This window comes from Euprymna scolopes, chromosome 3 (genome assembly GCF_053919585.1).
Source record: "Euprymna scolopes isolate OS-2025 chromosome 3, ASM5391958v1, whole genome shotgun sequence".
Taxonomy (NCBI): Eukaryota; Metazoa; Mollusca; class Cephalopoda; order Sepiida; family Sepiolidae; genus Euprymna; species Euprymna scolopes.
The window spans coordinates 144,482,462-144,500,026 of record NC_136484.1 but is presented as its reverse complement, the minus strand read 5'-3'; the positions used below and the strand labels follow the sequence as shown (position 1 = coordinate 144,500,026).

Here is a 17,565-nt window from a genome sequence, read left to right as displayed (position 1 = left end):
ACTATGAAATAGTTATTTACATTCATTGCATATTTGGCTATGAACATCTATTGATTTGCATTAGAACTCTTTGGTTGGTTGGTTATTTTTGTTTTATGGCATATCAACCCTTTTCAGGTTATTTAATGCCGAATCTAAAGATTTTGAAGAAAATTTTTTTAATAGAATATATGTGTTGTTTTCAAGTCGGTTTCTATTTAACCCATAGTTGGGACCCTAACAGGTACTACCACTCCAGGTCAGAGGTGACCTGGGAGCAATGGCAATTAAAGGGTGGCTCAACATTCTCCAAAGCCCGCAATCTATATAGTTTAAGGTCATATCCAGGACCAGGAACACTTTGGCATAATTATTTCACCAGAATATGGTATACGGCATGATCACATTTACACACTGAGTCCTGTTAGATTACTATAGTTAAGAACATTGAGCCTGGTCAGTTCTAAATGGGTGACCATTTGGAAATACCAGGTGCTGTATGTGCTCCCTTCTTGTTTCCAGTCGTCTTGAACTTCTCCTTACCACTGGAATTAAGCAGTGTCGATTCAGGAGAGGTAGGTTGGAGATTGCACAATACTTGCTTTACAATTACATGTGCAGATGCTTTTATAGGAAGGTATCTCTTAAGACAACAGGGTAACACAATATGAATTGTCCAAGTGATCGGCAGGTTTATTAAAAATTGCAAGGCATTCTTACACATACTGTCTCTAATACTGTCGCACCCAATGCTCAGCTGAGGTCAACTAACAATTACATTCGCAATAATTAAAAATAAAAGTTGAAAGGTTAAAAGTGACTTTAGATTTTCATTGTTTGAAGTGAGTATACAATGTGCACCGTAAGTACAAGGGTTGTTACAAAAGTAAAGCCTCCTATTTTAGCTAAAAAATTTGAAGAGCTACAAAGACAGGACTGGTACCATTAAAACGAGCGACCTTTTGTGCTCTAAAAATGATTTTTCTACATAGTTACCACCATTCTCAATGCACTTTTGCCAGAAATTCAGTGACATGTCCCTGCTTCTGACACATATCTATGACAGGGATTTTCTGAGAGTTTTACACTGTCAATATCTGCTACAAAGAGATGAAACTTTCTGGTCACAAATACATAAGTTCAATCATCATAACAATGCCATTTTCACTTCCTCTCTGATCCATTTGGGCGAAATAGAAAATAGGAGACATTAACCGTCGTACTTATACAGTTTATTTTCAATATAGTAAATATAACATATAAGAAATTTGCAACTGCAATCCTTACACTAGAGGCACAATCTGAAAAGGGGCCACAAAATCACTTTAGGGAGTACGAAATGTTAGGAGCCAGCATTCATTTCAGACTGTTAAAGTGATCCATACAGATTTTTCAGGTGGATGCCCATTGAATTAGGCTTTTATTAAATTTTTAGAGCAGAAACAAAATGAGTGCCATGACCGAAAATACAGAATAACATGACACAGCTTCCTATGTAGTTAAGATAATCTTATGAAATTTGTTGTAGTTGAAGATATTATCACGTGTGATGCATGGTAAACTTAGTTCAGAAAGATTCCCATATTTTTATTATCATTTAATATGATTTTATTATTACTTTGTAGACAAATCGGAAATGAACACCATTGTGAAAACGTTTGATTATAACAAAATCACTGATCTTATTGTTTATGATGATATCGTGAAATTTTGAAGATGCTCTCACGCTACAATAACAAAAAAGCTTGAAAGGTCAAAGGATTTCGACAAGTTCCCTCAGAACAACCACAACTGGCTGTGCATCTCAGTTCCTTCAGACGACAACTGCATCTTTGAGATTCACAGTTCTTTCACTGGCATTATGTGAGTTTGAGGTAAACCTCTAGCAATGGTTCATCACTCATCAGATGAGGAAGTATATTTCCAGTTGTGCCGTCCTTGATCCATTCATTTCTAACCAGGGGAAATATTTCTGGCTGTATGATCAGTGAAGAGAGCCAAATTATACAATGATGATGTGCTCACTGAATGTGCATCTTCAAGGAAGACCGAGTTGATGGTAACCTCTCTGGATCTTTGGAACCCTTCAGGAACATTTTAAAACGCACATCATTGATGTGTGTGTCATTTTCATTGTTGGAATACAGCCTGCAGATGAACCACATCAGTCAGAGTTTGTTCCACGAGTGTGCTGTGCCCAAGCCCGTCCAGTAAGGGACAATTACTGGTGAATGTTTGCCAGGCTGTTGCTTTGCCAATGCCATAAAATTGGCTGACGGTATCACAGCCTTATATAGTGTGGAATCTAAGAAGTTTGTAGTGGAGAATTGGATCAAGGTCTACATTGTGTACAGCAACAAAGCTCTGTTGCTTTGCTGTTCCTGTCTGGAACCAGATCTCTCTGGTTAGATCACAGATCACTGGCAAAGTGAACAAGGAGAACAAGAACACCTGTGTCTCTGGAACTAATGACCGACCGCTTCATTCCAAGATCTGTGAGTCAAGTTCTCAAGCTGATGAAGTTCCAGCGGGATCTTTAAGGACTTTGATTTTGCAAGAGGAAGAATATCCTGTTGTTGATGTTGTAGTAGTCCTATCTGGTACACGAACATCTGTGTAGCATGAAATGTTCCCATACCATCCAACGTTTCTTCAATAATGTCGATATTGTCAGCAGCGTATTGGCATAACTTGTTCAGTGACACTTTTGAAGGAATAGGGGTTGCTATCTGCAAACTTTTTGCAGATTGTGAACTCCAAGAGTTGTGTCCAGTCTACGAACTTGGTCATAGCTAGCACAGTGGTCAGCATGATGGATAAGTTTCATCAGCGATTTCGACCGGATGACCTGATGAATTGCCAGGCCAAATCCAACATGTTTTGGTGTAAGCTTTTTATGTTTTGAGATGACATAAACAAGGTCCTGACTGATGCTCAGTGCAGTCTGTTTCACAAGATCACCGTCTTCCTTTCTGCCCACTTTCCCTGACAGCAAAATACTGAGAAAAAGAAACAAGCTCCCTGGGACAAGTTTTTTGGCAGTTTCTTTGCTGACTAATGTGCAGTTATCTAGGCCAGGATGAGATTTGATGTCACCTCTAATGCGTAACGCACAGTGGTGCAAAGTCAGCATCACATCTGTTTCTGAATGTGAGAACTGGGTTGACCTGAGATCATCCACACATGCGTTGGTATCTCTATTTTGTCAGATTTCTTTTTCAACGTCTGAATAGCAATCTTAGTTGACTGTGTAGAAAACAACAACTATGGTTGATGTGGATTGAGTTGTGGTACAAAGTCGATCTGGATGGGAAGAAGTCAGTGCAGTTTCTCTTTGAGGCAGAATTTATTGTCCCGGTATGGTTCAGCTTCAATGACAAATTCACTGAGCAAGAGGTGTACCATTTCCAAACATCAATTAGTGTATAGATGTCACCTCGAGCAGTCCAGTAGACACTTCAGATGCGACTTTGTCGAAGCAGATATCTCTGGGCGTTTGAGCTGTACTTGTACATGACTTTCTATTGAACTGAACGTAATACTGAAGATGATATCTGGCATCTGCCGCCACAAAATCACAAACTCCTGTTAGATGACATCGCATAACATGGTCTGTTTGAGCTCCTTCAAGAATTTTGTCAGAAACCTCAAAAGTGGCTACTAAATAAGTTTTTTTTTGTAGCTTTCTTTTGGCAAAAGATGCACAAGTCCGTGTTCATAGTGGAAGATTTACTGCGTAATGATGGCTTCGGTGATGGACTCTTGGGTGCAATGTTTGAGGCAAGGGTGCGTTCATACTTTGTTCTGAGCTGTGTTAGTTTTAAAGAACTTGTGAAGGTAGAATAACAGTCTTTGTGGTTCATGACTTCAGTCTCTGGTGATTTCCTCAAAATCAATGGTTTGAATTCTTTTGATAGTATAGAAGTATCCAGCATTATTGGACTTCTTGCGTTCTGCAGCAGCTTTGCGAGCCCTTTGAATTCCAACCTCTTCAAATTTTCTTGTAGGTCTCTTTAGGTCTTCTGACAGAAGAGGCACAGGACCAATCAGTACTTGTATCTGAAGATCTCTCAAAGCTTTGGCTGCTCACGCTCGGCTCTATGTTGCAGCTCAGCTCAGCTCAGCAGATACTGTCAGAGAAAAGAACAATTAGAAATTGTGCAAATTAGCACATTACCCTACCCTAAAGAGCATTAGCTTAATTAATCCGATGCGTTCATGCTGCATGTAGTTTCTGTCGTCGTATTCCTACATTTGACATGATATTTCTCAGACGCTTTATTTATTTACTATTTGATATGACATTCATCACATAAATTTCTGATGCATAGATTAAGTACAAATAAATAAAATAAAAGATTTTAATAAAAATCACTTTTCGCTTTGGTGGCCATTTTTTTGGGGGGGGGATGCAAACAATAATAAGGCCTGAATCAATGGGCATCCACCGGAAATATGTTTAGTAGTAGTCATGTTTACAATCTAACATAGATGCTCATGCCTAACATTCCATACTCCTTACTGTGAATTTTCAAAATATTGCCTCCAGTCTACTGGAGACTAATGAAGGATACATTTAAGTTTATGCAACATAAAACATAATGTTTGTAAATGCTTCATATTTTATGCATGCAACTCAATACACTTAAACTAATCTTTTAGTAACTGAGCAGAGTACTTCGGTGCACAGCTCTAATGGCGTTTGAACAAGTCAGATTTGTTCCTTAAATTCAATGAGGCCACAGAGCTTTGCTGAGTAGATTTTATCTTTGAGAATGACCCAAGTAAAAAAATACATGTACACTGTCCGTAATAATAACCAAATAATTTTATATCAATATGATCGGTGCAACGTGGAAAAAATCCGCAACTGTAATATAGAAACTAAAAAAGAATGGTTACACTTTTAAGTTTTTTCTCTCTGATAAGGAACTTACTGGGATTGACGTAGTTTCTCTTTAAGGGCCATGACTGTGGCGTCTAGTTGTTTCACTTCGTCTGTCAATCCAATCTGAGGAGCATCTCGACACAGTTCCACGTTTGGCCGATACGTGCGGTTCTCAAGACGTGTTTGCACTTGCTTCATATGAAATCTTTTGTTAGCAATGGCATCGTTCAACGCGCGGATATCATTATCCATCTCAGCAATCTCTTCTTCTGTCTACAAAAATAAGTTTAATCGCAGTAAAAAAAGAAGAATTTTAGAAGAATAAAATCAATAATTATTTCATATTGCAACACGTTATGCTTAACTTGGGAATGTTTGTGTTCTTTTTGCGATCTGTCATTTTCACTAATAAAAAGCTTTTATAATCTATTAGTCAAAAATAAAATATTGATCAGGATTAAATATTAAAATCGATCAGAAATATCAAATTGACAACTAAGTTCCTGCTGTTTTTTATATTTTATTATATTTTATTTTATATTGAAATCTAGTGTGCTTTTAAATTTGGGAATCTATTTATTTTTAAGAATTCTATTTTGGAATCATTTTGTAATTTTTTTTTAGAACCCATTTAAGTTAAATATAAAAATAATTTTAATAATATCAACTATACCTCACAGGCCCATGCTTCCCTGACTGTATTGACATATAGAAGTTCAAGTGTAATGTGAATGGACATCTCGCTGCCCAACTCCCTACATAGTATCTTGGCAAATCTGGTCCCTATCAGTAGACCCTTACGACTTAGTGGCACTGTACCTTGTTTGGGACAAATAAACAGTAAATATAAATATATGCAATGTAACCCGGATATAAGAGACCCGAATATTTAAAAAAAAAAAAAAAAAAAAACTGATATAAGAGAGATTTTTTTCTGGTCCTAAATTGAAGCCTGTGTTAATGTACAGTGTAAGCCGGATATAAGTATAACCCGTATATAAGAGAGTCGTGGGGCATAGAGGTAGTCTCATATATATATATATATATATATATATATATATATATATATATTTTGTGTACAGAAAGTTGTTAGTTGAGACAGGTCATTGGTACCGTCGGTTTCAAGCCCGATAATAAGGCCCGTTTAAGGTATCCTTATCGAGCTCTCTTCAGCCAATATTCGAGGGAAAATTCATCTTCATAAAGAGAAACAAAAAAAAAATTTGGCTGAAGAGAGCTCGATAAGTATACCTTAAACGGGCCTTATTATCGGGCTTGAAACCGACGGTACCAATGACCTGTCTCAACTAACAACTTTCTGTACACAAAATATAAGTACGCTCTTAAAATTTGGATTTTCCTTTTAATTGAGCACTCTGCTGGAATTCTTTTTCCAAAAAAACTAATCATATATATATATATATATATATATATATATATATATATGTGCCAGCTAATATTTCAACAATAACTAAATTATTTTCTGCAAGTTTAATGCAATAGGCATTCCATAACTTCTGGCTCCTGGCAAAAACATTCCCCAACCGAGTGGTAATACATATTTTTTTTTTGTTTCTCTTTATGAAGATGAATTTTCCCTCGAAAATTCAAAGAACATAATACCATTGATACCATCCTGGTTCGACACATTATTTTGGCAAATAAATAATTAATAATCGACACTTATTGAAATCTATTAATATTGTCATTTATTCTATTTACTTTATTTTGTATCCAACAGTGTTTTTTCTACCAAACAGCATTGTCATAGCCTTTAAACACAACTCCTTACACACTATGCACAATGCTTCAAGCAAACTACAATATTCTTCTCTAATTTCTTTTTATTTTCACATCGTTAAAATGAAATATCAAGTTAGGAAAAATGAACATTTTCGACACTGCTTTCGTTTTGCTTTTTTTTGCTTTTTTTTTTTTGTTTTTAAATTTCTACAAACGATATATTAAAATCTTGTTGAATCTTGGGAATAAATTGTTAACCACAAGAAAAATACACTATTGATTAATTAGTACTTATTTTATTAAACTTTTAGGTGCTTATGCACTTATGTTACCGTCCTGTTTTTTAAATAGTATTTCCAAGTTAAATTAATGTTTCACAGTATCTTTTTTTATTATTAAATTATTAGGTGAAAGTAGAGAATTGTTACAAAACACCCTTCTCTCTCCATGTTAAGAATGGCTTTCTAAATAACAACGTTATTATTTCAGCACGGTTCAATAAGTGCATAATACCAACTTTTAAATTTAAATAAAAAAAAACGGCAGGAACTTAATCGGTGACCCAAAACAATTTGTACATTTTAAGAACACAAATTAACTGACGAAACAGATTAAAAGACACATCCCTTGTATTAAAGAACGATATTTGCATCAAAGAAACAGTAAATAGACTTGTTCTACTTTATATGTAAGATAATCAGTCTGACTCTTCTTTATTTGGAGGTAATAAAAGCAGCAGAATCTAATAGAAAAAAACGACTCGAATTTTCTGATTGCAAAAATGTCTACTTACATCTAAGAAATGTAATCTTAAGATTCCAATTTTTATTTTAACTTTTTTTTTTGTCTAAGAAATGATAAACTGTTTAAGAAATATTAGACAAATATCTTGTCGTCAAGAAATTAATGGTATTTCCTTTTTATGTTACCATCGCTACAAGAGATAGAAGTTGTTGCCAAGGCTTCTACAAAGAAGGTAAACGTCCTCTACCTTTTTTTTAATTAAAAAATTATTAGGAAGTCACCGTTTATCAAGGCTCAAATGATAAATGAGTGTCAGGTGATTGGTGAGACAACACCTTAATGATTGGTATCGGTGAAAATTGAATATAATTTGATTATTTAAGAGGACAGCTCAACAAAAACTTGTTTGCATTGAACTTGAAAACGACTATATTTTAGTCAGCTGGGGAAACATACCTGCGGTATTGTGTTCTGTAGTCGGGTAGTTCTTTGTTTAAGAAATTTTCGTTTAATTTATTTTTTATTTATTTTTATTTATTTATTTGTTATTATTTTTTGTGCATATCAACCCTTTTTGGGTTATTCAATGCCGAATCCAGCCATTCTGACAAAAAGTTCTATGCTTCAAGTTGTTCATATATTTAAATTGTTACTCATTGATTGAACCATGCAATGTTATTAGTTGATGCGTTGTTATTACTTGGTGTGTTTTTAGTTTAGTGGGAAAGTGGGGGAGGAAGAAGAAAAAAGAAAAAGAGAGGGGAAAGGGTCTGTTGTTTTTGTTTTTTTGGCTTTGCTGAACATGGTTGAGTTATGCAAAAGAGAAGAAAAAAACAATAACATTTATGTGCGGTGCATTTCAGTCAGAAAGTCACTGTTTTTCAGACAGCCTGATCTGGTAGCACCAGTCGCTTAATTTTAGCCACTGACAGAGAATAAGAGAATTTGGTGATAGTGGTTGTAGCTAGACGAGATTTTGTTGTGAATGTTTTACAGAGGGAAGGGAACCATGGATTGAAGCTCATTCGAGCACCTGCCATGAAAAATAATGATAGGGTAGAGATAGACTAGCAACGTTTCTTTTGTGAGAAAGAGGTTGTAAAAAGAAGAAAAAAAGACGTGGGCCAGAAAACATTTCACTTCTGCTAGTATCCTTATATCTCTACAAAGCTACGATTCGCCTATGCCTAGCTAATCTAATACATCCCACACTGTCTGACAAGCTCCTGCCTCTGTCGCATCACTGCAGGATTGCATTTCTGTGCTTGTTTTTTTTTTTGTTTTTTTTTTTATAAGCACTTCCACGGAATGTGTGCTGATAAATTTACTGCATTTTCTATACTTTTTATTTTCGACTTTTTATATTTTTTATTCTTAAATGTCTCTGACTTTTTATAGTCAGGACTTATCAAATTCTTTCCAAAATTAACAAGATTTTATTTGTTTTTACTTGTTGAAACTTTGAGAAGAGGTTAGTTTATTGCTAATCGCCTGAGGCGCGCCCCTTCTAATAAAGGGTGATGGGGATACCCAGGCATTTTTTAGGTGATTAGAGAGCTCTTTCTCTATGGCGCTGGTTTTTCCAATCTCACTTACCCAACTTTGTGTCTAATCTTCCTACTGTGGGAGGGAAGTAAATAAAATCTACAGATCAGTCAGATATTAAAACATTTTAGTCACCCACTTTAGTACTGACCTGGAAAAATGTTTCTTAACTTAGTAATTTCATGAGGACCAGAGTTTCAACATGATATCACCAGGATATTAAAAACAAAATGTATACTAAATCACTTTCAGTGAACCGAATGTTTCTTTTGTAAATATTTTCTTAACATATAATCACGTTGACACGCATATTTTCATAAGATTACCAAAGTTAAGCAACATCGAAACTAACCAATACTAAATGGGTGAACATTTAGAAAGGCCCCGGTGCTGTATGTAACAAAAATCTCTTCAAATTCAACATAATCTAAAAATCAAGCGACCCTCCAGGGTAGCTATGTCATACCTAAATTAGGTCGACATAGTCTTGAGCATGTTGGTGTTGCCATGTTCTCTGTCGAGTATGGCTCTGTGCAGCTCTAGGAGATCCACCCTCCTAGACTTTCTCTTCTCACTCTTTGAAAATTGGTTTATTGCTAATAGCTTGAGATGCCCTTATCGTGGAATGTTGATGGTGTTTTTCCCAGGCATTTTTTGTTCGGCCAAGGTGCTTTTTTTCTTTAGAGAACTGCCTTTCCAATCCCACTTTTCGAACCTTGTGTGTAATCTTCTGGATTTGAGAGGGATATAAATCTACAGATTAATCAGATATAAAGCCATGTATTATCTCGGCATGAAATTATCCAAAAATGGTTGACATGCCATTAAGCCAATTCGTGAGAATTCACCAGCAAGGTCGGTTGACTCTGCCCGGGATCCACAATATCGTCACATAACATTTTTTTAGACAGATTTCCCATTTGTATAAGGGTTCTAATGCTTTATTCTCGTTTTATTTATAAACATTGAATACCAAAAATAACACTAAAAGGAGGAAGAGGAGAAAGAGAGAGGGGGGAGGTTTACGTTTTTTTTCTGCCATTCCAGTTCGTCTATTGCCCTCTCAAAGTCATGCATGCGCTTTCGGAAGGCGTATTCGGTGGCGTTGTGCTGGGCCTCAAGATCATTTTTAGTTTGATGCTGTGTGTGAAGAATCGTTTCCCTCAAGATGCGTGAGCCTTTGAGTTCTGCTTGAGCACGATCGACATTGTAGCGCGTGTAATCCTCCCATTGTTGCGGGGTGGTGGAGCTGGAAATAAAAAGTAAGTTTCTCTTCTGAAAAGATTTTTTTTTTTTTTTAAATTTCATTTCATCTCTTGTGTAAAAAAGGAAAAGCAGAAATATTGCAAAATAAATATTTATAAAAGTAAACATCGTTTTTTTGTTTAATTCAAAAAAACTTTTTTTAATAATAAATTGTACATATTAAATAATAACTTGAATTTTGTAACTTTAAAAAACAGAATGACTTGAAAATATTGTTGTTATTCTTATTATTATTAACATTAACGAGACACAAATTTCATGTTGAATTAAAAAAGACTTTTTAATTATTTTCACGTATTCATTATATATTTTTATTTTTTTACTTAGTGGGTCACCGCTTATCAAGGTTCGGAAGCCACTCGAGGATAAGTGTTAATGAGTGTTAGGTTGACGATGAGGCAACACCATGAAGATCAGTAATGGTGGAAGTTGGGTAGAGTTTTAATTATATAACGACAGTGCAACAAGAACCTATATTTACATTAGACTTGAAAACGACCATGTTATAGTTCGCTGGGAAGCAGACGCGTAATAATTTGTTTCACAGACAGACCGTTCTAGGAAAGAAACTTTGCTCATGGAATGTTGATTTAGTTTTAGGAACATATAGAGAGTGAGGGAAATTGTTGACAGTTATTGTAGGTAGACGAGTCATTCTTTAAATGTAAATACACTGGTGCTACTAGATCAGACTGTTTGAAGATATCGGTTCCCTGACTGAAATGCACCAAACATTGATGTTATTGTTTTGTTCCAATTTGCAAAATTCAATTATGTTCTGCAGAACCAAAAAAAAACAAGAACAACAATTATCAGTTGCAAAACAATAAAAAAAAAACTATGAATAAAACTTTAAAAAATTAAAAGCCTAAAAACTTCTACCAAAATTAGTGGATTCGGCATTAAATAAGCCAAAAAGTGTTGATATAAACAAAGCAATCAAACTTAAATGTAGATACATTGAGATATTCGTTGTGTTTCTAAATATCAAGTTTATGCAGGCGTAATGTGCAGTTGAGGGTTAAAAGACAAATTTAAATTCCTTCAACAATTAAGTTAAATAAGATAGTTTAACATTATTGTATAATAATAAGCTAATATTTTGATATAGTTATTATGAGTTATTTTGAACTGTATAGTTTAAATCTATACAGTTCAAAATAACTCATAATAACTAGCATGGAAAATTGATATCGTTTCAAGTTTCACATTTAAACTATTTTATTTCCAAATTTTTAAGATGAGGATTATTTATTTGGATCACTATTCTCGTATTGAGTGTTATTATGTTCACAACGTTTCGGCCGATGTAACCTCCAATCTTATTTAGATTGTTCTTGTCGAATTCTGTAATCTTTTTTTATACTCACGTTCACTCCTTAACAAGGCTTATTGCAACTTGGACAAAAAGGTCTACTATTTGGGACCATGCCTATGAAAGATTAAAAAGATGTTGGTTTACGTTACCTTTAAACTTTTGTATATCAGTACAGTCAGGAGAGCAAGTAGCAGGAAGGGAATTCACAAATCTAGTGGTTTTAAGGAAAAAACTATTAGAGTAGAAAGCTTTCTAGCATTTAGGGACCTCAACAGTGAAGGGGTGAGATTTTGTTGCTAAGTGGGGTTTTTGTCGGGGATATGTATGTCCAGGGGGCATAGTGAAACGAGTTCATCAGATTACATTCCATTAAAATATTTGTTAAACCGGAACAGAGATGCAACATTGCAGTGATAGGACAGGGGTTGGAGTTTAGTTGACAAAGTGGCACCTATTAGATTGAAAACTCGTTTTTGGGCCCAATCGAAGAGGTAGAGGCTAGTGTAGATGCACCAGCCCAAATGTGGCAACACTACTCCATGCACGGACGAATGGTGGCCTTGTAGAGGTACAGGATACTCTCAGGTGTGATTAGTCTTCTAGCTTAATAGAAGGAACCCACCTTCTTTGCAGCAGCTTTTGCAATGTCCTCAATGTGTTTGCTCCAGTTCATATTGCCCGCTAATGCTAGGTCGAGGAGTTTGAAAAAAGAATTCTCAAGTAGGGTGTTATTTGTCATGGATATCAGTGGTTGGAGAGGCGTCTTGTTAAAGGAGAGCAGTTTAGCCTTACTAGCATTAAATGTTACCATCCATTAGCAGCTCCATTCTATAATGGTCTGGAGGTAATTTTCTAACGATTCTACTATTGTCTTAGATTTATGTACATCCTTTTTTCCCCTCATACATCTTATAAAGCATTGTATCATCAGCAAATATACCCATCTCGGACACAATATTATCAGGGAGGTCGTTTATGAATATTAGTATTAATAGTGGTCCAATGATCGATCCCGGAGGCACTCTTATATTAATGTTATGTTGCTTGGATGTGCGTCTATCAATGATGACCTGGATGGTCCTATTGTCTAAGAAGGACCTAATTATAGTTTGTAGACATCCAGTTATACCTTGGGATTTAATTTTCATTAGCATCTTTGTAATCTTTCTATTGAGGTCAGGAATCAGCATGGAATTTTGTCCGGAACCACTTATTTAATTCACATGCTTTTGTTTCGACAGGCAAGTCCTAAGTAATTTACAATTGTATTGCTCGCACCGAGGAAGTACTTTAGCCATTACACCATGGGTCCTTGTGAAACATTGTAAAAATAACACTCAAGATGAGAACAATAGTCCGAATAATCCAAATAATATAAACTCTTTTAAGTTCAAAAAGTAGTTAAAATTTCATCTTCAATCTACGTGTGCATACTAATAATTCTTCACTGTCAATAATGAAGGTTTTCTTTCCATAGTCTCGAACTGTTTGAAAAAAAAAAAAAAAAAATGCATTTTTGAAAAATACGAATCATTTTAATAATCATAGTCTTTGCAATGCAAAATCTAAGCATCGAAATATTTGCTGAAGGCCTGACATTTGTACAGCATAGAGATTGTCCTAATGACAAATCGGTCATTGGGAGTGTTTACCCTCCTGGATAAACTGTTGTGGAAACATGGATGTCTTGGAAGGTTGCTGGGCGAGGAAAACTTGGAAGCAAATAATTAGACCAGACCATATACTGTGGAATTTGGAGAGAGTTCACCCACTAAACGATAAATATCAAAAACGTCTGCCACATGGTCAACAGAAAAGTGACGTTGAGAGAGAGAAGCTGAATATTCCAAATTTATTTATATAAATTTTTCAATAGTTATGCTGGTTCGTTCATGTGGAGCTTTCATTTCCTGGATAAATCATTGTAGAAGCATGATTGTCTTGAATGGATGCCAAGGAACCCTTGAAAGCAAATAATTAGACTTGCTTATAACGATGTCTAGGAACCAACACACGTTGTGTGCAGTTTCAGTTTCAAAAAAGACCAACTGGTGCTACCAGATCAGGCTGTCTAGTGGCTTCCTAAGACGAAATGCACCTACATTAAACTTCTGTTTTTGTTTTCTATTCTCTTTTGTAAAACTTAATTATGTTCTGCAAAAACAAAAACAACAGCCCCTTTCCCTTTCCTCTTCCCCTCCCTTTTTTTTTTCCTTCCCTACTTCCCAACCCAGTCGGTAAGGCATTAGAATACACCGACTGTCCCCCTGCAAAAAGTAAAAGTTTCTTAAAGGGGCTACCTGTTGGCTGTGGGTGGCGACCCGTAATGACCCGGAAAAGGATCCTGGTGGCTGAGCAACTGATATCAAGGGAAATTAAAAATATCAGTTACAACACTCCACTTTGGCCTCATACAAGGCTAGACGGGCGGCAGTCGGAGGGGCCCGATCTGATCAATCGACTAGTTACATCAAGCCCTAACACATCTACTTTTCTATCAATTTCCTCTAAACCGTAACAAATACAGTTCTACCCTGTACCACTATAAACTATATACATATTTTCCCCTCTTTTCCATGTGTTAGAAGGCGGTGGCTAGGGTCAAATGTGCCAAATGATTAAAGCTATGACATGGCTGTATAGTGTCGGAAGTTACCACAAATGACTTGGATTGTGTAACTAAAGGATTATGGGTTCTCATGGCTCCCATTTGGAACATGTATACTGTTTATGTAGCCCTGGTATGACAAGGCGAATGGGGTTTCCCCTTAACATGCCCCAATATTGGACTCCGAAGTGGGTGGGGAGCATAAACAATGAATTTAAAATATATATTGTCTATGACTAATCATAAAAACTCCAAGCACCAACACGTCGACTCGGATAGTTTAGATAATGAACTATATCAAACATCCTCAAAATTCATTGTATTGGAATCCACTGAAGAAACCAAAATAACTGACTTATCATCGTTTATTATACATAAAGTTATATCGGCATATATGACCCCCAAAAATGTAATAACTTTAAAAAGTAAAACCCTACTGGTGGAAGTGGAAAGAGAAAAACATGCCACTTTTCTCCTAGGAATGAAAACTTTCCACAACATAAATATCAAAACTTATCCCCACAAGAATCTGAATACATCCAAAGGTGTAGTAAAATCAAAAGACCTCTCAATGTGCACTAATGAAGAGATAACAAAAGAACTTAAAAACCAAGGAATAATAAACGTTAAAAGAATTACAATAAAAAAAGAGAATTAGACTATACATTCGAACACTTACATTATGCAATTCGATAGACCCACTATCCCAAAAGAAATCAAAATTGGGTTCAACGTTGAAAAAGTTGAACCCTTTATACCAAACTCACTTTGGTGCTTTAAATGCCAGAAGTTTGGCCACCATGAGGATGCATGTAGGGGACGAGCAGTGTGCGGCAGATGTGGCCAGAGAGATCTAGACCACACTGTCAATGACTGCAATCTTGATTGCAAATGTGCAAATTGTGGAGAAAACCATCCTGCTTATGCTAGAGCATGCAGAATCTGGAAGAAAGAAAAGGAAGTAGTGTCAATAAAACATACCAAAAACATCTCTTTCCTCGAAGCCAGGAAAATAGTAGATGGATACATGAAGGAAAAGACGTACTCTCAAGTCACCTCAAGTTATATATCATCCAACATCACTAACCAAGACTCCAAATACGAAATACTAATAAACAAATTGTTACAATTGGGACCAAACGACTGGCCCAAATTTATAAATGAAATCAAACCAAACATATCAAAAATTAATCATCCCATTAAATCATCAACTAATGTTACCAATAAAACAAATTCTCAACCAAAATCAGAACATGCAAGAAAACAAAGTAGATCAAAAGAAAGATCACAGAAATCACCAGTACGTTGTGCAGATGCTGAAAAAGACGAAACTAAAGAAAAACAAAAGAAAGACCATACAGGTCACCAATACGTCTTCCCGGTGGTGAAAAAAATGCACTTGAAAAACAAACAAAAAATACATCCACCAAAAAACAAAATAATATAAAGAAATTACCACAAACAGAAGCCACTGCTACTACTACAAATAGATTTACGGAATTAGAAGACATGGAAACTGAAGTTACTCCTCAAACCAAAAGAAAAAAATCCCCATGAATTACAAGAAAATCCAATGGAATTGCCGTGGATTGAAGGCAAATTACAATGAAATTTTATTGTTGCAAACCAAATTTTATCCTTTAGTTATTTATCTCCAAGAAACCTTCCTTAAGAATGAGGACAATTTGAATATAAAACACTATCAACAATATAACTACATTCATTAGGACTTAATAATACTGTAACCCTTTTCCCCCTCCCATTGCAAAACCCAATCATATTCTGCAAGGCAGAGAACAAAAATGACAAAATCCACTATAAAACAACCAAATCAAAAGCTACAAACTAATGATTGAAAATACAAGGAGCTTGAAAAAAAGAAATCTCATAAAATAACTGGATACAACATCGAATACTATTCCCAAAGTAAATGGATTCGGCATTAAATAACCCACAAAAGGTTGATATGCCGTTAAACAAAAAAGAGACCAAGACAAAGAATAGGAAATAACTCCAACTAGCTTTGCCTTTGTAAAAACGACATTTATTTCCTCATTGTTACGACCATGACGTCTCCTACGTGATCTTGAACGTTATCTCGTTCCATGCTCCCCGTCTCTCTCAAGATGTCAAGCGTTATTCACGTCTCTTCCATGATTGTTCTCTTTCTCTTTTTTAAAGTCTTTTTTTTCTTTACTGGTGACGCCATTTTGCATGTATGCGCATCCGTGCGATGTTACATTATGAAGCACAAGGACTGGAAATGAAATAGCAAAAACGTTTGAATGCTGGACGAGGAGGGAAAAGTGATATGAAAGGAAAAGAAGAAAGAAACTTCTGTAAAATAAATTTGTATTTTTTCAGTAAATTGCTTTTGGTGCTGATTCTTCTGTCATTAAAATCTGCGTGCATGAAGAGAGCCCCCCCCCCCCAAAAAAAAGACATCAACTAAATCATGTGACAAATTAATTTCCTACATCTTCGATCATGATCTGAAGACAAGTTCTCGCTAAGAATTATTTGTAAGAGGGAGGAACCAAAGATTGGAGCTTAGTCGTGCACATTTCATTAAAATAATGATGGCCAAGACTAAGCTTGTTTTCTTCAATAATTACAAGAAACTTCTCAACTACCAATAGCTATGGCTAAAGATACATTACCTGAAATACTTCTTTCAAACTCCACATCTTAACGTTCACAGGGAATATGGGCTGAAACAGATACATTGAGAGCATTGCCAAGGCCGCTGCAAAGAAAGTGGGCTTTCTCTACTGTGCTAGAAAGCTACTTATGTCTGGAAGTATCCTATATCTCTACAAGGCCACCATTCGCCCATGTATGAAGTACTGTTGTCACATTTGGGCTGGTGCATCTGCTACTAGTCTCTCGCTCCTGAACAAGGTTCAAAAGGGAGTCACCAACCTGATAGGTCCTAAACTGTCATCAAAGCTTCAACCTCTGCCTGTTCTACAAGTATTTTAGTGATGGATGCTCTGACGAACTACAAGCCCTTGTACCCCTTCGACGTAAATACACCTGACTAACCCAACAAACAGCAAAATCCCACCCCTACAAAGTAAAGATCCCTAGATGTAAGGAAGCCTTCTACTCTAATAGTTTCTTCCCAGAGGAAGAAATTAGACTGGAATTTTTTTCCGCGTTCCTGCTTCCCCAACCGTGCTGATATGCAGGAGTTCAAATGTAATGCGAACAGACATCTTGCTGCTCAACTCCTTACATAGTATCCCTGCAATTTATGTCCCCGATAGTAGCCCCCTACATCAAAGTGACACTGTGCCTTGTTTGGGATGAAAATGGAATTAAAAAAAAGATAAGGTTTTTATTTCATTTTAAATTTTATAAAGAATATATGTTTATGAAATGATAAACATAAAAGTTTTTTTTTAAATTTAAAAATAATATTTTTTATTTAAATTTATATAATAAATATATGTTTATGAAAGTATAAAAATA

The 17,565-nt window shown here is 35.6% G+C and overlaps 1 protein-coding gene across 1 annotated transcript in view; it reads right to left on the bottom strand.

Moving 5' to 3' along the window:
* Positions 1-17,565, bottom strand: part of LOC145259693 (tektin-2-like) — an 82,269-nt gene that overhangs the window by 8,370 nt on the left and 56,334 nt on the right. The window contains exons 4-5 of the mRNA XM_080117367.1: positions 9,926-10,148; positions 4,917-5,140 (exon numbers count right to left, since the gene is read on the bottom strand). Coding sequence (XP_079973493.1) covers positions 4,917-5,140; positions 9,926-10,148 — 447 coding nt within the window. The remainder of the gene's footprint in view (positions 1-4,916; positions 5,141-9,925; positions 10,149-17,565) is intronic.